The 25,758-nt window shown below is 48.3% G+C and overlaps 1 protein-coding gene across 4 annotated transcripts in view; it reads right to left on the bottom strand.

The window, feature by feature from the left end:
* The window catches only part of L1CAM (L1 cell adhesion molecule), a 729,162-nt gene that overhangs the window by 140,105 nt on the left and 563,299 nt on the right, over nucleotides 1–25,758 (bottom strand). For all 4 annotated transcript variants that reach the window (XM_085629771.1, XM_085629773.1, XM_085629772.1 and 1 more), the window contains 2 exons: nucleotides 10,544–10,740; nucleotides 915–1,037 (listed from right to left, as the gene is read on the bottom strand). In XM_085629771.1, coding sequence (XP_085485897.1) covers nucleotides 915–1,037; nucleotides 10,544–10,740 — 320 coding nt within the window. The remainder of the gene's footprint in view (nucleotides 1–914; nucleotides 1,038–10,543; nucleotides 10,741–25,758) is intronic.

Below are 25,758 nucleotides of genomic sequence, written 5' to 3'. Positions count from 1 at the left end.
TTAAAAAATGGGTGGGTCTGTGGAAATGTAAGGAGGACTTTGAGAGGGACATGCTAAGACAAAATACAAACCCACACAAGAGTAAGACCACCGCTATTCACAAAATGCACTAGTAAAGTTGCTGCAGCCCTAAAAGAATCAAGAGACCTGAATATATTGCAGCCCATAGATATATCGAGACACCTCAGAACTATACCCATCGCACCTCAGTCCTCTCAGAGACGGTGCTCACGCAGGGAACACATTCATATATCCTCCGCATTCAACATATCTCGCTAAGAAGACAGGGCTCGTCCCAGTACGAACTCGAATACATTTATTTCAAAGAATGATGGCGTCGTGGTAACTTTACACCCAATGGATTTCAGCGCAGACAGACCTTGGCCAAGGGTGGCATTTTAACAAATGATGCAAGATTTAGAGTATAGTAAAACCACAAAGGACGACCACGTATAGAAACAAACAATAGATTCATATATATGAGGGGCCTTCAAGTAGCATGTGCTGTTTTGTCATCTGTTCTTGCACACATGCAAAAGTGGATAAGACATATCGCTAAATTACTAATTTGCATTTCCTGTGGATTTGCAGACTTTAGCATAAGCACATGAAAGCGAAATACGCTAATTTTATACAACCCTAATTCCTTCCCCTGCAGGCCGGTGATGGCCCTGCAGGCTGACGGCCTGTCCCCTTTCTACCTCTGCCCGGTGATATCCAATCCCTGTCCTAGGTCTACAGGGTGACAGCCAATCCCAGCCAATCCCTGTCCTAGGTCTAGAGGGTGACAGCCAATCCCTTTCCTGCTCTCGAGCGCGTTCACAAATCCCATTGCCGCGCCTGTGTTCTAGGCGGCCTGCAGAACTGGGCTGCAGCATTAGAGGGGGGTGGAGGGAGAGGGCAGGGCTACTCACTGATATTCATCCAGATGATCCGAGGAGGGAGGGCACTGACTGGGGGGTTGCAAGGCAGGACCACCGACTTCCCCTCTTCCACCTTGAACTCTCGAACCACTTCTTTCTGCCACGTGGGGGTGCCTGGGGAGAGAAGTGGTCAGAAGTAAGTTTAAGAATACACAAGAAAAGTAATGCTGGGAACATGTGTATTGCCTCAAAACTCCAAAAATACCACTTTGAAAAATAACTAGGCCTGCGCAGTGAACTCCGCTGTGGTCGCTCAGTTTGCTGAGTTTTCCGCTCTCCGCGCTCCACGGGGAACACAGAGTTCCATATAACTCAGCGTAACATAGCATAGTTTTTTCTTTGCTCGCACTCGCCAATGTCATTTTGGTGAGCGCGAGCAAGGAAAATCCAGATTTCTCAAAGCAGGCGGTCATGGATAGTCGCGACTGTTCCCATTGAGAAACCTTCCATTTGCATTGAGAAAGCTGCCGCTCGGGTAGAAAAGCTTCCCGCACAGCAAACTAAGAAGCTGCGCTTCTTGCGCTACGTATGGTGCTGTTCGCGGACAACCTCTGGCACTGAAAAACAACGGGAACTGCATGACCAAATGTACTACGTCTTTTGCGGAACTCCACGTAACACGGCAGAGATTTGTGGTCACTTCACAAAGTTCTGCAATGAGGAACTCCACGAACTCCGCCCAGGAATAAAAATAACACTTTCCGATTATTCATTCTAAAATAAATACTACAAAAAAGGCAGACTTTTCAAAGTGCTTGTTCACAAAACATATTAAAATACGGACTCTATAAAAGGGGTGACATGATCAAGTCTACAGAGTTAGGGTTAAGGGTCTGGGGTATAGGCTGTAAGGTGTACAGCAAAGGGTATAAGAGTATGGGGTTAGGGGTAGAGAGTCAAGTGTACAGGGGTATAGTTATAGGGCTTTGGGACAGCTTAAAGGGTAAATGGTTAAGCATATAGGGTCACGTTTTAAAGGCTGTGGGCATCGGATAACTTCTATAATTACATAGGCCCGATTCCTAAAGGTAAACTTAGACCAAAAGTCTATGACCGGTATTCACAAAGGGAAGTTACGAGTAGTATCTTTACATCTGTACTTGGCAGAGTTTCCGCTCTCCGGGCAGGATCTCCTCGAGTGCAGACGTAGAGATACTACTTATAACTTACCTTTGTGTATATGCAAAACTAGTAAAGTTAGACTTGTCGTCTAAGTTTAGACCTAAGGTCTAACTTTTACTTTGTGACTCAGGCCCATACGTGTTTAGTACTTTAAGTGTTTAAATTCGAAGTGCTGTAAATAAACGGATGCCACCTCTCTGTAAATACCATGAGGCAACTAGGACGAGCCGGGGACTTGACCACCGAGGGGGATCCCTGCACACTGTCATCCTAACACCTGCATTCTTTGTGGAGGTGAACCCTGCACACATTGAAAGGCCCTGCCTGCATCACAGTGAGACCAGACCTGCATCATTGTGGGGTGCAGCTGCATGGCATGAAGGGCCAAGCCTGAATACCCTGCATACATTTACAGAGGCCAGCCCTGCATACCTCTGGGTTTGAGATCTCACACCAACGTCAACAGCACCTATATAATCCTCTTGAGGACACATAATACCCATTTGAGGCATCCCCTAGAAAGCCACATCTGAACATCTTGTGTCCATACATCTCGTACACACCTGCATCCCTATGGGAGAGACACAGGTCCACTTGTTGGCATCAGACCTGCAAACCTCACAGGTTTGAGGGCAGTAACTGCATGTCGACAGAGGTTGTACCTGCCTTCATGTAAGGGACATACCTGCCTATAGAGTCGATGATACCTACCCTTATCTAGGCCAAACTGGCATCAATTTGAGTGTGACTGGTGCACACCTGTGATGGTCACACCAGCACACCTAGTGAGGACAATACGTGCATATATAAGTATGTCAGGAATGCATGCGTCAGCGGGCAATCCATGCACATCTGTGAGAGAGCCACACCTGCACACTCAAGAAGGTGTGACCGTCATCCCTGTGAAAGTGAAAGCTGCACAGCTATACTCTCCTGTGATGGGAACATGAGCACAAATCGAGGCTACAACCACACACTTTTATACCTGATTCCGGTGATGAGGTATGGGAATACCTCCATGCCCTGGAGCAGAAGTGTATCACATGTGTGAAAGTAACACCCTTAGACTCCTGCAGAGAAATACTTGCATTCCTGCAAGGGGGCACAAGACATGCGCCCCAGCAGTAGTGCTACCGGCAGACGTGCTTGAGCGGTAAACACTACAGCTCGTTCCAAGCGGAATGCGGAATGGGCAAAACTCTGCAAACTCTGCCGGCAGAGCGGGATTAAAACCCACCCCTGTCTATGATACACTAGGTGCACACAACTTCAGGTGTACCTGGGAGCACATACGCTGGGGGCATCCATGCCAACAGGGGTTAACTGGACCACGGCACCAACCATCTGCAGATGCCAAGCTGGTGAAGGACAGACCCTTCTTGAAAGTTCTGGCTGGTGCCAGGGCTTTTGGCATCCAGGAAGCCACCTTCTGGAACTATCTAGAAGCTGACCGGTGCTACCAGGGCAGCCACCTTTCGACACGTAGATAGCTAAAGACTGGGCCGTTCACAAGATAAGTAACAAGGTGCAGGTTTGTGTCAAAAGCACCATGAGCCTTTGGACAAACAAAAAACATTTGCCAGCGAAATAAATAAATGAAATAGCAATATATAATGATTCTCCAGCGTGACTTTCTGTCTCTGAATAAAAATTTCCCTAAAGACAAGGAAATGCGTACTTTAAACATATTTAAACTTCAGAAACTCCTGTCCCTTTAGGAAATTCCTCATAAGCAAAGGGATCGCAAGGTGGTGAAATCACAAAACTGGCCAATTTGGTCACAGGAGGACCAGAAGGTCAGATCTTAATGCCCTCACACACCTCTTGGGGTGTCATGCTTCATCATTGGGTGCTCCTCGCCTGGCCGGTGCTGCAATGCCTGACGGGCCTGGGGGCTCTTTATCGGAGATCTTTTGATCCGTATATGCCGTTTGGGTGAATACATGAGGGGGGACTGAGCAGAAAGGAGTCTAATAAAGAGTGAAGTGTGTCTAAAATAGATTCAGGTACCCCCAAAAAATGTTTTATTTATGGGGCAGGGGTACCAAGACTAAACAAAAACAGTGGTGCTATCCTTCAGGAAGAATGTACCGTGACAGCTACAGTTAAGGTTAGGTCGACATGTTTCATGCCTACATTTCCCTACGGGTCTGTCAGCATTTCATCAGGACCAAAAATAACAGATAATTCTTACCCCCTTTTTTGGGGGGCAGGGGACCCCCTTTCAAGTAAAGGGAAGCCACTGAACAAGTACAATACTGCACCTGAATGGTTGCAGTAAAATGATTCCACCCAAAGGTGAGCAGGAAATAGCCCTTTAGGCAAGGCGGAGGGTCTCGGTGAGACTACGGGACACTTTGGTTGACGCGGGACATTGACGCTTGACCTACCGAACTCCGGACTGCCTGTAGACTACAGGCAGTCTAGAGGAGGGTAGGTCGAATGGCAATGTCCCGTGTCAACCAAAGTGTCCTGGTTATGGGGCCTAAAAATGGTTCCTCCCCCCAGAAAATACACACTTCCGACCCCCAGGGCCCTGATCCATTCCGGGGTGCTTATTTTTCAACAGGTTGTAAGCACCCCCATTTTATTTTTATCGGCGCGGAGGATCCACGGATCCTTTGCAGATCCATGGTACAGTTAAAAAAATGTTTTGGCTCTCTGGTACCTTCCCATACCAGATTTTGAGGGGCAGGGTATCTGCTCGCACACTCCTGGGTATGTTTTTATTAATTATTTTTCAAGGACAGCAGGGGACTGAGTCCCCAAGTTATAAAATGGCTGCCGCCACATCTTTGCTGATGTGGTGGCAGCCAATCATATGTTATCTTTAGGTCTGTTGGCTCCACAGATCCTTCGTTACATGAAATATACATACACTTTGAACCTTCATTTCTCTAAAACTACGTAACGGAGTTACACCAGATCGCAACAAGCACTGCCAATGGTCTCACCTCTGGTAGAGCTATTGACTTTGCCAATCTCTTTTAGCTGTGTTGTCCAGCAGCATGGCTGCAGTTCAGCATGTCTTAATGTTAGTGGCATGGTGTAGAGTGACATAGAAGAAAGTGGCATCGAAAAGAAGGGTGTAGAGAGGCAAAGAGTGGAATGATGTGGCATGGAGTGGCATAGAGTGGAGTGGCATACAAAAGAGTAGAGTGGCATAGAGTGGAGTGGCGTAGGGTAGAGTGGGATAGAGTAGACTAGACTGGCATAGAGTAGAATGGCATAGAGTAGAGTGGCGTTGAGTAGAGTGGGGTGACTTAGAATGGAGTGGAGTAGAGTAGGGTAATAAAAAGTGGAATGGAGTTGAGTAGAGTGTAGTGGCGGCCCTCTCGGAATGAGGGTGGTGCGCAGGGGAAGAAAAATAAATTAAATAAATGTACCTTTGGCTGCCACCGCCTCTCCTCCGTCCTCACTCAACACTGCAGCAGAAAAAGAAGCAGCCGGGATCCCAGGTTCTCCCGGACAATCACAACGCTCATGAGCAGCGTCATGGTTGGTCTGAGCGGCCTGTTTGGCTGCTCAGGGAGTGCCAGGGAGCCTGGTCATGTTCTCCAGAGGGCTGTGCAACAAAGCCAGATGGAGAACATGCTAAGTGGGCATGACTTTGCACTTAGGGAGTGCAAACCACTCCTTACTCTGGCGAGTTCAGGCCTGCCCCACTCCGCCGACGCGACCTGACTCCGAGTCCCGCAAGGAAAAATACAATGATAAGATCTCGTTATTATCATTTTCTTTATATTTTTCGCACTTCTCAAAGAGCAGTGGGGCAACGCTTCTACACCTAAGAGGAGGAGCCACCAATGGTAGAATGTTGTGTAGTGCCGAACACTGGAGTGGTGTAGAGTGGCGTGGCAGAGAGTACAGTGGTGAAGAATGGAGTGGCGTGGAGCGGAGTAGAGCAGAGTATAGTGATGTGGTGTAGGGAAAAGTAGCGCAGAGTAGAGTGGCATAGAGTGGATCGGCATAGAGTGGCTTAGAGTGGCGTAGAATGGAGCCCAGTAGAGTGGCTTCGAGCAGAGTAGAGTGGACTGGCATAGAACGGAGGGCAGTGGAGTAATATAGAGTGGAATGGAGTCAAGTAGAGTGCAGTGTATCAGCATAGAATGGAGTGGTGTAGAGTGGAGTGGCATAAAGTGGAGTAGAGTGGCATAGTATGGAGTGGCATTTTGTGGAGTGGTGCAGATGGACTGGTGTAGAGCTGTGTAGCATGCAGTGGGGTAGAGTAGTGTGGTGGAGTGAGGCATAGAGTGTAGTAGAGTGGCGTAGAGTATAGTGGTGTAGAGTGGAGTGGCATAAAGTGGAGTAGGGTGGCATAGTATGGAGTGGCATTGAGTGGAGTGGTGCAGATGGACTGGTGTAGAGCTGTGTAGCATGCAGTGGGGTAGAGTAGAGTAGTGTAGTGTGGCATAGAGTGTAGTACAGTGGAATAGAGTGGCGTAGAGTATAGTGGTGTAGAGTGGAGTGGCATAAAGTGGAGTAGAGTAGGGTGGCATAGTATGGAGTGGCATTGAGTGGAGTGGTGCAGATGGACTGGTGTGGAGCTGTGTAGCATGCAGTGGGGTAGAGTAGAGTAGTGTAGTGTGGCATAGAGTGTAGTACAGTGGAATAGAGTGGCGTAGAGTATAGTGGTGTAGAGTGGAGGGGCATTGAGTAGAATGGCATATAGTAGGGTGGCCAGAAGTGGGAGCTCTGAGGGTTTCGAGCACCACCTATCAGGATCGGCTTGGTTTTACCTGGATTTAACTTTAGATGGTTGGTGTTCATCCAGTTGCGGATGTGCACCATGGTGTCTTGAAATTCAAATGTGGAAATGGGTGTGTTGTTGATGGTAAATATTAGTTGCAGATCATCTGCATAATTGAATGTGCTCACATTTCTTTCTCTTAAGGATAGAATCAGAGGGAGTAGATACAAGTTGAACAGGTGCGGGAATAATGGAGATCCCTGTGGCATTCCGCAAGATGACTTCATATTAGGCGCATTAAAGTGGGAGAGGCAAACAGACTGGGAACGGTCCTCCAAGAAGGATGTAATACAGCTGAGAACCGAGCCTCGAAGTCCTGCGTCCCTGACACGGTCCACTAGGATTCCATGGTCGACCGTGTCAAATGCCGCGGATAAGTCCAATAACACCAGAACCTGCGCGGCGCCCTTGTCAGCTTCCTGCCTTAGTTTGTCTGACACATTTAGTATTACTGCCTCAGTTGAATGAGGGGGACGAAACCCTGCTTGGCGTGGATCAATGTATTGAGACTGTTCAATGAATGAGCTGAGGCGATTTGCTACGTGGGATTCTAATACCTTGGCCAGAAAGGGAAGCAAGGATATGGGGCGGTAGTTAATCGGGATCAGGGGGTCTGCCCCGATTTTTTTAAAGGGGAACTATGATGGCGTTTTGAAGGCTATAGGGACACAGCCGTGCTAATGACTCGTTCAGGACCGAGACGGAAGGGTCAGGGTTTGCAGTGAAAACTTCTTTTAAAATGTAAGGCAGGCAGCTATCCGTAGGGGATCCAGATTTAACTTTGATCAGTAATTCCAAAAGGGCTGTACTGATCGCCGGGAATTGACAAAGGGAGCAGGTGTTTCTCAGCCCCGTTGGTAATGCCTCATAAGCGCAGCTGGCAGGAATGCTGGCTTTAATCGTAGTGATTTTATCAATAAAAAAAGTATTCAAAGAGGTGCCGAGCGACTAGGACGGGATAGATTTTATTGTGACAGCTCATTGACAATTGCAAATATTTATTTCGATTTACTGGTGGAGATCAGAATCTTTGAGGAAAAATAAGTAGATTGGATGGATTTTTTATATTCCTTAAGTTGAGCTAAGTAAATATCTTTTTTATCAGGGGGGTAGTTCCGTGTCCACATGCTTTCAGTTTGGCGTAGAGCTAGTTTTTGGTGTGGCATTGAGTAGAGTGGCTTTGAGTAGAGTGCTTAGAATGGAGTAGAGTAGAGGGGCCTTGAATACAGTGGCACATAGTGGGGGGGGGGAGTGATGGTGAGTGACGTAGAGTAGAGTGGCCTAGAGTGCAGTGGGGTACAGGGGCTTGGAACGGTGTAGAGTAGAATGGAGTGGTATAGAGAGAAGCGGCATAAAGTAAAGTGGTGTACAGTGGCGTGGAGTAGTGTAGAGTACAGTGGAGTGGTATAAAGTAGTGTAGAGTACAGTGGTGTAGAGTGGAGTGACATAAAGTAGTGTAGAGTACAGTGGTGTAGAGTGGAGTGGCATACAGTAGCGTGAAATAGAGTAAAGTGGCGTAGAGTGGAGGGGTATAGAGTAGAGTGGTGTAGAGTGGAGTGGCATAGAGGGGAGTGATGTAGAGGGGAATGGCATAGAGTGGAGTGGTGTAGAGGGGAATAGCATAGAGTAGAGTGGTGTAGAGTGGAGTGCCATAGAGGGGAGTGATGTAGAGGGGAATGGCATAGAGTGGAGTGGTGTAGCGGGGAGTAGCATAGAGTAGAGTGGTGTAGAGTGGAGTGGCATAGAGGGGAGTGATGTAGAGGGGAATGGCATAGAGTGGAGTGGTGTAGCGGGGAGTAGCATAGAGTAGAGTGGAGTAGGGTAGAGTAGCAGAGTTGTGGGTGTAAGTAGCAAAAGCACCAATAGAGACGCAGAGAGGGTGGAAACATAAATAAGAAGTTGTAAAATATCCGAGACATGCAAATATATGCAGTGTCATGAACTCATTAATTGTACAGAAAGCCCGACTTAAATAAAAGTGCATCTTTTGAAAGCACTCATCACCCTTGTTTAGGGAGAACAAAGATGAGGAATAACACATGCACTTGGTCCGTGCTCCAGGGAGGAGCCAACACAAGAACAGCAGGGAAGCCTGCAGGAGCGAAGCCATCAAAAGACTGCATATGAGAGTGACAACGAAAACACCAATGGTGTGCAGTGGGCGGGTTGTCAGCCCACTGAATACTACGCGATACGTCTCACTGCACAGTACATGCACCTTCTGGGCCAAAATCTAGCTCTCTGCCAAATTTGGTGTCATTCCGTTCAGCCATTTTGGCTGTAGCCGCCTCTAATTATCCTACGAAAGACTGCATGGAGAAAACGCCTCCTGGGACCCCTCCTTTATCTCTCCCTCTCCTCCTGCCTTCAAGAAGGATTACCCCAAATCTTTACAGGTAGGAGCTGAGGTGAAAAAAGATATTTTTGGGGAACGTTTCATGAAGATTTGTCAAACCGCGCCAAAGTGATAGGGCAACCAAATTATCCATTTCCGATGGAAACGTGGTCCTGGCTATAACTAACTAGTGGCGACCTACATAAAATTAATATACTTATTTTTGTTGATAATCTGAAAATCTGACACGGAGCCCGCCCTCCTGGTGCTCATCCAGGGCCCCGAATGACCAGGGCTCAGCTGCCTCCTTCCTCAACTTACATTTGTTCTTCTACAAGCACCGGTTGTGGTGGTGGGAGGGGGCGTTGAGGGGGGGGGGGGGCTCGGAGCTGCTGAGATCTCTCCCCACAGGTCTGAGACTTCCTGATGTAAAGAATACGTAAAGACCGATCATTGTGAGGGGCAGAGCGCCGGGGTGCCCCCCCCCTCACACCTGTGACAGGCAGAGCAGCAGAGGCGCGCCATCGTGCACACATCATGCACCAAAAGGCCAGGCCGCCGTGCACCCAAGAGAGCACATCCAGATGACATCATCCTCACACATCCAGCCAAGGAAACGGTTCCCATGGCAACGAGAACATTTCATAACTGCGGAATGCGGCCTGGGGATGGATGCTGGTTACAGCAGAACATGCGAAGGTGAGGCTCAAATCATCACTGCTAACTCACTGGATGACACTGAGACCCTGGGGCTCCCTGAGTGTGCTGCTAACTCACTGAGTAACACTCAGACCCTGGGATGCCCTGAGTGTGCTGCTAACTCACTGAGTAATACTCAGACCCTGGGATGCCCTGAGTGTGCTGCTAACTCACTGAGTAATACTCAGACCCTGGGATGCCCTGAGTGTGCTGCTAACTCACTGAGTAATACTCAGACCCTGGGGTTCCCTGAGTGTGCTGCTAACTCACCGGATGACACTGAGACCCTGGGGTTCCCTGAGTGTGCTGCTAACTCACTGGATGACACTGCAGCCCTGGGGTTCCCTGAGTGTGCTGCTAACTCACTGGATGACACTGAGACCCTGGGGTTCCCTGAGTGTGCGAGTGTGCTGCTAACTCACTGGATGACACTGCGGCCCTGGGGTTCCCTGAGTGTGCTGCTAACTCACTGGATGACACTGAGACCCTGGGGTTCCCTGAGTGTGCGAGTGTGCTGCTAACTCAATGAATAACACTGAAACACTGGGACTCCCTGAGTGTGCTGCTAACTCACTGAGTAACACTCAGACCCCGTGACTCCCTGCATGCTGCTCACTGTGTAACTCTAAGAACATGTGACCACCTGCGTCCTGAATCGCAAAGACATACGTGAGTGTCCTGACCTTGCCCCAGCCCCCACTGCTCGTCACTTACTTTCGGCGATGAGGTTGATCTCGGTGGAGATGGCGGTGCCCAGCTCGTTGCTGACGTAGCAGCGGTAGGTCCCGCGGTAAACCTTCATCGCGAGGCCGTTGCTGTTCTTGATACCCAGAGTGCCGGAGCCCTCCCTCGTCTTCACCCGCGGGTCGCTGAGAGGGTCGTAGAGGGTGCCGTTCTGGGTCCAGCGGAACCTGGGAGGGGCGAGAACAGCAGATAACAAAATATCCCAATGTTGATGAACGGCATTCTTTATTTTCAAACACTTTTCACTCACGGAACTGAACAGATTTAAAAAGAATAAGAACGTATCAGGATTTCATGGGAAACGCTGCTAAGAGCTGTGTACCTCTTCACAGCACTCAGAGCTAAAACAAATGTTCCAGGGATTTGGTCGTCAAGCAAATTGTCTGGCCTTCTGGAGAAAATACATCCCCTTTACAGTCACGCTAAGTACACCTTCTGCCTCAAATGGCAGCGGACTGTGTGCAGACGCAGCTCCTCCCCCAGTACCATAGAAGCATTGTAAGCCTTTGTGTCCGTCCCAAGGCCTGGCTTTCATGCAATATGTGAAATATGGGAGAAAAAAAATAAACTAACAGAGTTTTCTTTTTATAAATATCTCAGCAAAACTACACCCTTTGCTGTACATTTGCAGACAAGGAGGGAAATGGGGAGCAACATTCAGAGCACAGGTGGGTGTTTCAGGGGGGCAACAGCACACGAGAGAGAGCAAGAAACGTGTGACCCCAAGGAGCGCTGAACTCAGAAATGATAAAGTAGTCCCCTGACTGCGAGCAGTGGAGGGATTCAAGCCGTCCAATCAGAAGGAGGGTAAAGAAGCTGTGCTCCAGAGGAGGGATACAAAAATAAGAAGAGAAGGAAAGCCACTGAAAAAGAAGAAAGCCAACCGATGGCAAACAAGTGGCTGACGCAAAGCCCCTTGTAAGTTGTTGGCATTGCCCACAGGAGGCCTTTCGGCAACAGACAGCTGAAAGCTGTAAGTGAGACCTAAGAAAATAGTACATCTGCCCTGTTGGGTTTACTCCCCCAATTAGTTGCAGATTTACCATTTTTTCATGTTCACATTTTTTCAAGAGTACTTCTAGAAACCTGTAAATGTCCCCACTTGGGGGGAGTGAATCCCGCTTGCATGTGCAGCGGTACATAGTGTTGCATCGCGGATGCAAACATGCTTTTGCATTTGTGCATTTGCCATTACATGTATACATTGTTTGCCCATGCTTAAAATATTTTACCCCCTTTCTTTACACCCCCTTTCATTACACCCCCCACCACACTTGAAGGTGTTCCTTTACTGTTTCGCTATGAAATGGATTAACTCCTGTGATTGGTAGGAGTAAATTGCTTAATGTTTCTAGTGTGGAAATGGGTCTTGGAGAAATTTCTGAATAAGGTAATATTTATAGGTTGGTGTTTGTTAGGTCTCGGGACCATCCGGTCTGCCGAAGGCAGAACCGGAAGTCGAGAGATTTAATGTTTTGGAGAAGAGGGGCTTGAACCCGCCCCTCTTCTCCCCTGTTCTCCATTGGCTGGCCTCTTCAATGCTGGCCAGCCATTGGAGAAGAGGTCCCGTCACTCCGATCAGGCCCCATCCTTTTCGGATCGGGGGGCGTGTTTTTTGCAAGAAGTCTCATTCTCTCCTCCAGCCAATGGCTGGAGGAGAGAAAAGACAAACACGCCCCCGAATCCGAAAAGGACGCTGCGTTTCTCCGAGGCATTTCTGCTCTGCCTCGGAGAAAGGCGGTGGTGTGCTTGCCTTTTGCTCTGCCTTGTTTTATATATTGCTTTAAACTTCAAACAGTAGCGACTGCTTAGGCCGAATCCCGGGTTTTAATATTTATTCAGTGGAGTCCAGAGAAATCAAAACCTCCGTTGTCTTACGTAGAGGTCCGTTGCCATTTTCTTACGTAGAGGTCCGTTGCCATTTAAACCAATATAAATGTATTATTAAAAAATACTACAGTGGGACAGCGGTTACTCAGGTAATCGTTTGAAAGAATCAATGAAACTACATACCCCATAATTTTGTGGTGCTTTGATTGACAAATCTAGACGTGAGAGACAAGGGTCAAGTCAGTGGTTTCTGTTGTCACCGTCTCTGATTGGTGAAGTACGCTTGCTTCTCTATTTTTGATTGGTGAAACATCCAGCACACGTCACAATCCACTTGCAGACGTATAAGCAGCTGTTGCGGCCCAAGTCTTTGGAGAGAGTCGCGGTCTGAAGTAGAGATCGGAGCCGGAGACATGGAGCTGCTTCCCAGCCGCGTAGGCCCTTTGCTACCCCTTCCGTCCGCCGAGTGCGGCGGTACGCCCAGTCTGCTGTGCAGAGACTCTGGGGGAGACCAGTATTTCCGGGCGAGGGAGCAGGTAAGATACCGGGGGATGTTCGCTTAGCCGAGTTTCACGGGGGGGGGGGGTCAGCAACGCCCCACACCCCAGCTGGGCCCTAGAGTCAGTCCTTGGAGAGAGCCGAGGACTATTAGCGTACAGCGATTGGCCCCTCTACCACTACGCTCCCGCCCGAACTCACCTGGAACAGCACCCAGGCCAGGCCCCCAAGGTCTGGGCCGCCACCAACAGGGTTACCAATTTCCGCATTTTGAAAACCGTGAATGGCTACTTTACACCCGTTGGGGAACAAGACTACCCCCCCTGCCCCCCTTTTGAGTTGAACACTAGACCTCGAAACCTTTCTGAGCCACATACTGTTCCTAATTCGACATTAGCCCAACCCTACTTTTCATCAGCCCTGCTTTGCATCATCATCCCAGAAGAAATTCATTTGAAGCCCTTTCATCTTGCCCCACCGCAACCTTCATCGATCTCCAACCTCAAGCCTCTGTGCTCCGGTCAATTAGGTCACCTATCCATTACATGTAAGTGGCCTCAACGTTAGCCCCAACTTTATAGGCGAGACCTCATGCTACCTTTGAAATAAAACAAATCGTGTGTACCCCAAAAACAGCGGAGATGTAGACAGGGGGTTTTGAAGGGACACGAAGTGTGAACATTATATTCGTGTCCTGTTCTGAGTAACTTGGAGAATTTGTGTTTGCCTATGGACGTTCTCTATTATTGGGGCTGCCCTGTGAGGGGGGGCCATTAAATGGACATGGTAGTTTTGCGGGCCATGGTGCACTGGCTAATTTGTTAAGTGTTTAAATAAGCCGGTCTACTGCGAGGCATGCAGTGAGTGGTACATCATATAGGTATAACTGAATAAATAGTACTTCTGTGCAGATACCCAACATATCGTCGCCCTTTGGCTTACGTCTGCACCGGAACACCAGATTGCATATCGGAGACATCATTTGTCTGCTGCAGATATGCCTTTACTTTGGTGCTTCCAAATCCTTAGGTCCTGTGATGGTCGCTTGTTGTTTGTGGGTATTCCAGAAACTTCCGCAGCTTCCCTCACTCACACGGACATGTCCAGACAGCCCCTTGGCACCATGGGAGCCTGGCTTGTGGGGGCGCAGACATGCGCTGTTAAGACCACGCCCATTCGTGGCTGGGAAGGTGACTACAGGGCAGAAGGCAGCAGCCGAAGAGCAGTTACTTATCTCATTGTGTCTCATGGGAGCGGCGTTTGTGCTGGACGAACACTACCAGAGAATGCCCTCTATTCTGGTTTTAGCAGTATTCACTTTCCCGCAAAATAGTTCTCTTGATAGTCGGGGAATAAGGTAGGCACCGCCAGGTAGATGAAATGCCTCTCCGGAACCCGTTATGAATTATATGGTCCTGGTGAACTTATTACTTTTTTATGGAAGATCACAGCAGCCGTAGTGATTAATATAAAACACCATTTATTAATCGAGTTGCATCTAATAAGGCCCACAAATGAACAGCACATACACATAGGAGTGTCTCTGATGTAGTCAACCACCCTACTCCTACATTCCATTATTCCACTATATATAATATGTAGCTACGGTATCACTGTACAGAACCCATCACACTGCATTTCTTGACTGCGTTGCTAAAAATTTCGACTTCAGTATATCTCACTTGCATTTTAGAAGCTACATTTCATTTTTGCGCTTGTCCTTAGAGGCGGTTCGTCCTACGAATAAAAAGGCCTGATAAAAGACCAGGCTCCCTCTGTATTTACATAAATCCATAATGATTTGCGTACATGCGTGTTGTGTCTGAAGCAAAAATCCATTGAGGCTTGAGGGAAATTGGGGATTTTTCTATCTGCCCATTGTTCTCTCTCTTCTTAATTGCATTACTACCCCCACCCCAACTAGACTGTCCTATTATTCGTTCCACCAGACTTAAGCCCCCACACGCCCACCTTTGAATGGCTGTAACATAAACACATAATTGCTCCGAGCTGGAGTGACCAAATACTTCTTATCGAAAGCAGCCCTCCCCCGCCCCCCCCCCAGCAGAAATTATCTTTAGCAGATAAACAATGAGCCCTCCAAACACATTTACATATGTATGTGTTTCTATGTGTGTTTGTATACGTTTGCATTGTTAGGTGCCACCAGTTTTCTCAGTAGCATTTTCTGGACCCGGTCTCCTTTCTCCCTGCAAAGCTTACTGGAAGCAGACATTGCATGTACCCGCGGTTCAGGGCTTTCGTCTATGTGAACGTTTAACTATGAGTTTGTAACAGTACATCATTTGTATTCCAAATGTGTGTTGCACAGTAGAACAAGCATTTACAATGCAATGGTCTCGGCATTGGTAAAGTTAGAGCTATTGGCATTGCTCATGACATTATTTTTGTTTATGTTTTTAAGACATTTAAAAAAACGCCATTGTTATTTACAATGTCAATAGCTTAATCACCCTCAAAAGCGAGACCTATTGCATTTGCACCCACACACAGAGCCACCTACACACACAGAGCCACCCACACAGAGCCACCTACACAGAGCCACCTACACACACACTGATTAAGCTATTGACATTGTAAATAACAATGACGTTTCTCTACATGTTTTAAAAACAAAAACATAAACAAAAATAATGTCATGAGCAATGCCAATAGCTCTAACTTTAACAATGCCGAGACCGTTGCATTGTAAATGCTTGTTGTAAGACTTTCATGGCACCAGTGCCGGAGCGCCCACTCCCTGCCTCTTGGAAAAGATTCACTAGTGTGAAATGTTACACCGTACAGAGGTGGTATTATGCATGAGTAAATCTCTTTATTTCACCTGTGAACTTGCATTGGTAAGTCACGACGTTTGCTGGGCATGAAAACACACCTTACATGTGAAATTGTCTTTTTTTGAGTCCGGCCCAAAGAGTCAAAATTTCCTCTGGTGTATTTCACATGTTAATGGGATATTTTGTACCCACCCAATTAACTAATTTCTTCTGAATTGTCTTCCACCTTTTCTTTATAATGTATGTTAATTCTCTGCCTGACGTGTTAGTATGGGGTGCCCCCCTGCCTCCGGTGCAGGTGTCCGAGGCTCACATGTAAAGCTCCCCCCCTCCCCCCCCCCACACACTCACGGACAGCCCCCAGGCTTCAGCGATAGCTCACCAGGTCCCGGAAATGCCATCGATTATTGGGGTACACAGGTGGGTTTGTGGCTTGTCAGCGGCTACCCCACCCGACTACCCCCATGGAGCCGAGTACCTTCAGGACTGACCGACAGCGCCCCGTCACTCCGTGTTCAGGCGTTGCAGAAGATGGCTTCTCCCTGTCAACGGACTCACCATGGGGAGCTGGGCGCTTAGAAAATGCTTCATTCATTGACTCATCCATTAATTCAAACCCCCTCTGGCTGCCCGCCAAGTAGAATCTCCCGCTGAGAGCACGGCCTCATGGAACATGGCGCCTGATGGCGGACGGGTTACTCCGTCACAGCGGCGAGGGACGTCCCGTCCGCCGAGCTATAAATGCCACAGGATAGAATGGGATTCATATTCCAGCCGACGGGATATCCGTCACCGTTGTGAGGAGTAACCTGTCTGCCAAGATCTTCTAAATCAGGGCCTCTGTCGCACTGAAGACCAAATCTCACTGCTAAATGTGCAAAATACGCAATTATCTTTGAAGTACTCGCAGAATACAGCCTCGTGGAGTACTCACACTATCTCAGTGATAACACCACAGAGCACAATGTGTCACTGATAACATCACAGAACAGGATGTGTCATTGATGAACTCACAGAACACGCTGCATCACTCACTGATGACCTCACAGAACACGCTGTGTCATTGATGACCTCACAGAACACGCTGTGTCATTGATGACCTCACAGAACACGCTGCATCACTCATTGATGACCTCACAGAACACGCTGTGTCATTGATGGCCTCACAGAACACGCTGTGTCACTGATGTACTCACTAACACGCTGTGTCATTGATGACCTCACAGAACATGCTGCATCACTCATTGATGACCTCACAGAACATGCTGCATCACTCATTGATGACCTCACAGACAACGCTGTGTCACTGATGTGCTCACAGAACACGCTGTGTCATTGATGACCTCACAGAACACGCTGCATCACTCATTGATGACCTCACAGAACACGCTGTGTCATTGATGACCTCACAGAACACTCTGCATCACTCATTGATGACCTCACAGAACACGCTGTGTCATTGATGACCTCACAGAACACTCAGTGTCACTGATGTACTCACAGCACATGCAGCATCACTCATTGATGACCTGTGTCATTGATGACCTCACAGAACACGCTGTGTCATTGATGACCTCACAGAACATGCTGCATCACTCATTGATGACCTCACAGAACACTCTGCATCACTCATTGATGACCTCACAGAACACGCTGTGTCATTGATGACCTCACAGAACACGCTGTGTCACTGATGTACTCACAGCACATGCAGCATCACTCATTGATGACCTCACAGAACATGCTGTGTCATTGATGACCTCACAGAACACGCTGTGTCATTGATGACCTCACAGAACATGCTGCATCACTCATTGATGACCTCACAGAACACGCTGTGTCACTGATGTACTCACAGAACACGCTGTGTCATTGATGACCTCACAGCACACGCTGTATCATTGATGACCTCATAGTACACGCTGTGTCATTCTGACCTCACAAAACACGCTGTGTCATTGATGACCTCACAGAACACTCTGTGTCATTGATGAGCTCACAGTACACGCTGTGTCATTGATGAGCTCACAGTACACGCTGTATCATTTACCTAACAGAACACGCTGTCATTGGCGAACTTACAAAATACGCTGTGTTATTGTGAAGCACTTACAGTCTTCCACTCACATGCTGCTGACATCACTGACACACTGTGTCATTGATGGCCTTACTGAACATGCTGTGTCATTGATGAGCTCACAGTACACGCTGTGTCATTGATGACCTCACAGTACACGCTGTGTCATTGATGACCTCACAGTACACGCTGTACCATTGATGACCTCACAGAACACACTGTGTCATTGATGACCTCACAGTACACGCTGTGTCATTGATGACCTCACAGTACACGCTGTGTCATTGATGACCTCACAGTACACGCTGTATCATTGATGACCTCACAGAACACGCTGTGTCATTGATGACCTAACAGAACACGCTGTGTCATTGATGACCTAACAGAACATGCTGTCATTGGTGAACTCACAAAATACGCTGTGTCATTGTCAAGCACTTACAGAATACAGTCTTCCACTCACATGCTGCTGACATCACTGACACACTGTGTCACTGGCACTGATGGCCTTACTGAACATGCTTTGTCCCTACTAACCCTACATAGTACATAGTGAAATACACCGATGACTTCACAGAACACGTTCTGTCGTTCATTGATGATGACCTCACAGTACACGCTGTGTCATTGATGACCTCACAGAACACGCTGTACCACTGCTGACCTGACAGAACCAGGTCTGCCACTACTGACGTCACGGAAGACGTGGTGCCATTGATGACATCACTGAACACTGTGGGCCACCGTCGACCTCACAGAACACACACTGTTGTTGCTGCTGATGTCAGCAAGGCACCGCCTGGCACCACCGACAGGCTCTCTTAATGCCCATCCTGGTGCCAGCCCCTTGGTGGGCGGGTGTCGGACTCGGGCGGGCCCCACGTGCCAGCCAGCAGCACACTTTTAGCTTAATGAAGTACCGGCATTAGCCGAACGCCATCCGTCAGCCTCGTTTATGGGAAGAAAGGAGACGGACGAGAAATTCACTGCAGAGAACAATGCGGTAAATCACGGACTGCGAGCGCCGGGACTGACTGAGAGCGCATCCAATTAAAGTAAGAGAAGGGGCGGCTGAGGGGAAAACTGAGAGAGGGAGAGGGAGAGGGGGTGGAGAGAGGAGAGGGCACGAGGGAGCGAGCTAGAGAGGGAGAGAAGTAAAGCATGGGATGAGCTTGAGAAAAAAAGAGGGCATGAAATTAAAAGTGGTGAAAAAGGAGAGAACGAAGTGAACGATGAGAGATGAAGAGACAGAAGAGAAAGGGATAGAGGGGCGAGAGAGGGATTGAAGCTTTACGGGGCAGAGAATGACTTCCTAGGCAAGCCCTTACTTCTGAACAGAGGTGGGCGAGGCAACACATGAACAGGGCGAGCCGAGCCACGGGCCTGGCTCGGCTCTTACAGCTCTTCCAAGAGCCGAGCCCTGAAAACGTTTGTTTGTCAATCATACAACAAACATCTGGTAAAATACGATAAAGTCTCTTCAACATTCAAAAAAGCGCTTTTCTTTAACATGTGGACGCTTTAACGTGAAAACGTCACATTACAGCACTGCTCTGAGGAGAACTTATAAAATGTGATAGTTTTTAAACATGAACTTCGAATCATTCCTTCCGCCGCCTCACTCTGGCGACAGCGCCATTAGTGACACAAGAGGCAAGCCAGTTGTCACGCGAGCCCTGTATGTGGCCGAGATTGTGATCGATGCAGCAACCTTATAGTCTGTAATATCTGACACGATAGGTTTAGGACAGCTGAAATGCTGAACGCATGTATTGAAAGGTGCCCTAGGACCATCGGTAAAATATACTATTTGCCTAAGATCACACAATTCGGTCATGGGGAAGCCAGTTAATCCAGGTTTTCTGCTTTCACTTTGTACAAATCAGCCACTAAATGAGGATCTGTCTGTCTCTTCTTTGCACCTCACATGTTAATGCTCTGTGCATGAAAGCAGGGTGCAAGTATCAGACAGAAACCATATGAAAGCACAGCTCAATCAAGGTTCAAAGGGACCTCGAGCTGAGCCAGAGGTAGGATTGAGACCCGAGCCGGGCTCGAGGTTTCTACGGCTCGCCCGCCTCTACTTCTGAAATCGATGCGGTGCGCAGGCAGTGCAGCGCAGCATGCGCAGCCCAGTGCACACGCAGACACCCCCTGGTATATGCGGACAGGCACGTCCCACTGCACTGCCACCGCAGCCCCTCTGCTGCGGACCCGCATGGGACCAATGATGAGAAAGCAGGAGGCGAGGGTGGTGCTAAGAGCTCCGAAGTAGTTATAACTGGAGTAACACAAAATGTTAAGTCCCAATGCGGGATGTGCTGAGGGGCCCCTGACCTGAGTCTCCCATATCTCACAGATAATCATTGGCCTTGGCTCAATGGCCCCCCTTGAATGGTTGGGGGCTCTCTTGCACCACAGAGGCTGCAAGGTGCTGTGTTACTTCCCATGTAGGAACACTGGTCTCACAAAGAGTGTATTTACTCCTGCCTCGCCTCTCCCCTACTCCCAGCCTATGGACGCCAATTGCAACCTGTGACTGTGTTATCACTTCCTCATTTGAGCACCTATCACCACCTCTGCGGAATTTGCAAAATTGACTTTCGCAAACTATCGCGAAATTGCTCAAAATCTCCGCGAGCACGTGGAACTTTCGCGAAGATGCGGAGATTGCATTTTCCACCCGTTCGCGATGTGTTTTTGCGTGCTCACGGCGAAATTTATCTCTAACTTGCCCATGTGGTCACTAATGGGCGCGGCCATCTTGCTCGCGATGCTTATTTCCTGTTCCGGGTTGAATGACGAGTTCGCGATCGTAAACTCTTGCGGGATAGCGCAACCGGCTACCAACAATCCAACATCTCGTAGCGCACGCGAACGGATAGGAAAACTCGTCGGCGAACGCAGGGACCCGGTAAGTCGCTACCGCGCGCATGAGAATGCGTTTTTAAAGCACGAACAAGAAAAATACTTCCGTTTCGCGGCAGATTGCGAAAGATTTGACATCTTCACGCTCTCTGCGGAATGCAAAAAATTCAAAATATCGCAAATTCTGCGAGCGGAACAAAATTTTCGCCCAGGCCTACTCACAGGTCATCCGCTGACCTTCGCAAAGGGTCCGCCATTGCACGCAATCACTTTCTCACCCTTTTTTTTTTTTTAGTAACCTAAGCTCCTTTGAGCTAGAAACATATTTTAGCGGAAACTGTAATGTATGCAGCAGATGATGAATTATGCGACATCTATGATTATGTGAAACAAGCAACAGCCAAGAAATCACATAATACCAGTTGCCCTAATGCGGCCAATAGGCGGATCAGTGGCAGCAGTAGATGTCCTAGAGACAATGATGGCCAACCTGAGGAACAGTATGAGAGGTGCCAGGGTACCATGGAGACCAATGTGAGAGGTGCCAATGTACAATGAAGATCAACTCAGGGTCAAGTAGGAGAAGTGCCGAGGTAAAATGGAACCAGTGTTAGAGGTGCCAGGGTAAAATGGAGGCCAAGCAATGGACCAGTGTGAGAGGTGCCAGGATACAAAGGAGGCCAAATGAAGGACCAGTAGGGGAGGTGCCAGGGTACAATGGAGGACCAGTGCAAGGTGCCAAGGTACAAATGAAGACTAACCCAAGCACTGGTAAAGGAAGGTGCCAGGATACAATGGAGGCCAAACCAAGGACCAGTACAAGAGGTGACAAGGTATGACAGAGACCAACCCAGGGACAAGTAGGAGAGATGCTAGGGTACCAAGGAGGCCAATGTGAGAGGTGCCAATGTACAATGATGGCCATCCCAAGGATGAGTAGGAGAGATGCTAGGGTACCAAGGAGGCCAATGTGAGAGGTGCCAATGTACAATGCTGGCCAGCCCAAGGATGAGTAAGAGAGATGCTAGGGTACCAAGGAGGCCAATGTGAGAGGTGCCAATGTACAATGATGGCCAGCCCAAGGATGAGTACGAGAGATGCTAGGGTACCAAGGAGGCCAATGTGAGAGGTGCCAATGTACAATGATGGCCAGCCCAAGGATGAGTACGAGAGAGATGCTAGGGTACCAAGGAGGCCAATGTGAGAGGTGCCAATGTACAATGCTGGCCAGCCCACGGATGAGTAGGAGAGATGCTAGGGTACCAAGGAGGCCAATGTGAGAGGTGCCAATGTACAATGATGGCCAGCCCAAGGATGAGTAAGAGAGATGCTAGGGTACCAAGGAGGCCAATGTGAGAGGTACCAATGTACAATGATGGCCAGCCCAAGGATGAGTACGAGAGAGATGCTAGGGTACAAAGGAGGCTAATGTGAGAGGTGCCAATGTACAATGATGGCCAGCCCAAGGATGAGTAGGAGAGATGCTAGGGTACCAAGGAGGCCAATGTGAGAGGTGCCAATGTACAATGATGGCCAGCCCAAGGATGAGTAGGAGTGATGCTAGGGTACCAAGGAGGCTCTACAAGTAACAGTATGAGAGGGGCCTATGTTAAAGGGGGGCCTCCTGAGGCCCAGTAGGAGATGTGGCAAGGTATGATAGAGGCCCAGCGGTGCCCGGTATGATTAATGTCAATGGAACAGGACCAGCTATAGCCAATTCAGAGGTGCTAAGGTATGATGGAAGCCAAATTAAAGACCAGCAGGAGCGGTGCCAAGGTATAATGGATGGCAACCTAAGGACAAGTAGGAAAGATGCCTAGTTTGAATAGGTGTCAACTTAAGGACCAGTGGGAGAGGTGCCAGGGTGTTATGGAAGGCAGGCTAAAGTCCAGGCGCAGCAGGAAGATGCAGGGGTGTGACGGTTTGCCAAGGCAAGAACCCACAGGAGTAGGAAAGGTGCCAGGGTATGATGGAAGACAATCCAAAGACCAGAAGCAACAGGAGAGCTTCCATGGTATGATGGACGTTGACTGAAGGGCCAGTGAGAGGGCTGCCAGGGTATGATGGATGTTAGTTCTGGGACTAGCAGCAGCAGGAGAGGTGCCAAGAAAGGATGCAAGGCAACCCAAGGATCAGTAGAAGAGGTGTGATGGTGGCACTATAGAAACCAGTGCAATGAGCACTGGCATCAGGAGTGGTTCAAGGATATGATGGAAGTCAACTCAAGTTCTAGCAGTAACCTGACAAGGGAAGAGGGAAACACATTTAAGGGCCAGAGAGATCAGGGGTGTTTTCATTAGAGGTTGGGGACCAAAACAAGAGCCCAAGATGGAAAGAGAGGTGCCATAAGTAGATGGACACTAACCCATAAGCCAATGGTAGCACAGGAGGTGCCATGAGACAATGGACACCAACCCAATAGTCAATGGTGGCAGGTGAGGTGCCATGAGAAGATGGACACCAATCCAAGAGCCCACAGTGGTAAGGGGGGTGCCATGAGAAGAGGGGCACCAACCCAAGATCCCATGGAGGCAGAAGAGCTGCCATGAGAAGATGGACACCACCCAGGAGCCCATGGTGGCAGGAGAGGTGTCAAGAGAAGATGTACACCAACCCAAGAACCCATAGTGACATGAAGTGGTGCCGTGAGAAGACGACACCAACCCAGGAGCCCATGGTGGCAGGAGTTCATGCTTCAGCCGTAATTCCTCTTGGGTGGCCATAGAAGAAATACTCTGCCTTCACCGGCTGGCGGCAACTACGAAGAGGCTGTTCACTGTATTGTCACCCAGCAGACGCTGTGACCAGCTGCCCTCCCTTGCTCTGTTTTAATCTTTTTCAACACCTGAGACAGAGCAACATATGAGAAAGCTGTAACCTGCTGATACATGAATGATGAGAAAAGGGATGACCGATCTGATTAGATCAGGTTGTGTTGTTCATGGAATCACTTGCTACTAGATAATTTCCAAGGAGAATATTGGATGCTGCTGCAAATTCCTTGAAGAACTGTGTGCTTTAAGATCTTCTAGAAGCTTTAAACTGGACTTTTCTCCCAGTGCATGTTTGGGATTTAAATGTCTCTCTCCCTAAGAAAGCGTTTTTCAGCCCGAGTACAAATGTGAATCTACATATTTTTTGGGGGACGGTGGCTTTTCCAGTTGCTACCACTGCACCATGTAGAGTTAATGAAATACAAGAGGCCTCACCTGCCGCGCCACATACGGTTTACTAACAAGTAGTTCTTCGCACCAACTCTGTAGTTTTTACTTAAGATTTTGGAATTTCATGTTACTCATTTGGTTAATGTTCCGATTTTCTTTTCCAGACTGCCATTTGCTGAACAATCTCTGTAAGCCTTTACCATTAGATGTGCCCTCTAGTACCACTTGTATAGCACAAACGATTACACAATCTCAGAACAATGACAGCATTTGGATTTGTTGGCGACTCCATCAGTTTCTCTTCTCAAACTTTTAGCAAACTCTTGCACACCCTGTTTGTCCATAGTGCTACCTCTTTCTTTGTTATTTCTTCGAACCTCTCTAATGGCATTAGTCCCCTTTGCGCTTTAGTTAAGTTTACTTAGACATACTCTCTATTCATTTTGCAATTGAATTGCCCTGTTCATGGCCAATTCATTCACACTTAAAAGCTTATCTTGAATTTTCAAATCATTCGTTTTTTTGTCTAGTTGGTCCCTAATGATTGCTCCACGTGAGTCTCTAAAATGAAACGTGGAAGCTAGCGTATGCAGTGTTGTGACACATTGTTCAACTGTCTCTTGGACAAAGAGCTTGTGCCGCTCAACCGTAGCATCCACCTTTGCCTTATAAATTCTCTTCCAGTGCACACATATAGAATGCAAACTTTTCGCCCTGTTCCTCCAACTTTATCAGCAATGGCTCCTCTTAATGGACTGAGAGGCCACACCCCCATGGTTTTTGGCCCGTTCCTTTTTATTATACCAAGATTGAAAAGTAATCTATTACTCACTCTTGGTATAATAAAAATGGTGACGCCCTTCGGTCCAACAATAGTCTAACTGATGGTTGAGACACGCACTCAAAGGTGCCTGCAGCAGCCTTTAGAGAAAGGTTACCAGGGTTGGTGAAATCCCATAAGACAAAACATTTGATGGACGGAATGCAGAACAAATCAATACAGTCACCCCCAGTCAAGAAATCTGGGTTAAATCCATCATTCTTTTGCTCACCATGCCACCTCAGTTTAGACCTGGCCATATGCAAATCAGTCTTGACCCTGAGCCCAATGGGAATAGTTCAGCCCGAACTGCCAAGCCAGGTGCTCCCTGGACCGGAAACAAGCATCCTAGGACCGGTTTCCATCCCTGGCAGTGGGGCTCTGGCACACCTCTGTGCCCCCCCATTGGTGACGTGCTAGACTTCGCAGCTAAAGGTAGGCCTGGGCGCAGCGGGCTCAAGCCCCACAGAGCCCATTGGTGCCCGCCAATCAGCCTTTACCCACCCTCACCCAACTTGTCACAGAGTTGAACAAGCATTTGCAATGCAATAGGTCTCGCAGTTACGCAAGTTTGAGCTATTGGCATCGCAAATAATAATGTCTTTTATTTTTTTTAACATAAATAAAAGGCATTGTCATTTACAATGCCAATAGCTGAAAGTCTCGTAACTGCGAGACCCATTGCATTGCAAATGCTTGTTACATGTTTGTGAGGTGAGTCAGTAGCCGACACATCTAAAAGTGACATCAGGGCTGAAACAAACAAACGCAGAGTGTTCGGCCTGGTTGAAAGTGTCCTTTTCGAAGCACAATGCGTTGTAAACATGACTTGCCTTCAAAAGTGAGGATCCACTTGTAACTGTTTCGTGGGAGCAAAGCAAGGAACAAAACAGCCAGACACGTGCCCAAGACGTGCGGGCGCTTTGCTGGCATGAATGTGTTTCTACTCATGACACTGCTCACAAGGAGACGTTTCCTCCCCTTTATATGTACTTACACATGCAGGCTGCACACTTCCTGAAGAGAGGAAAGCACGGCAGCCCCCCCCCCCCCCCCCCCCCCCGCCACAGCCCACCAGAGCCCCAGACTCACATGGGACCCCCAGTAACCCAGAACCCCAGACTTACATG

The sequence above is a fragment of the Triturus cristatus genome, chromosome 10 (genome assembly GCF_964204655.1).
Source record: "Triturus cristatus chromosome 10, aTriCri1.1, whole genome shotgun sequence".
Lineage (NCBI taxonomy): Eukaryota > Metazoa > Chordata > Amphibia > Caudata > Salamandridae > Triturus > Triturus cristatus.
The sequence above is the reverse complement of the archived record's forward strand: the minus strand, read 5'-3'. Positions and strand labels throughout refer to the sequence as shown.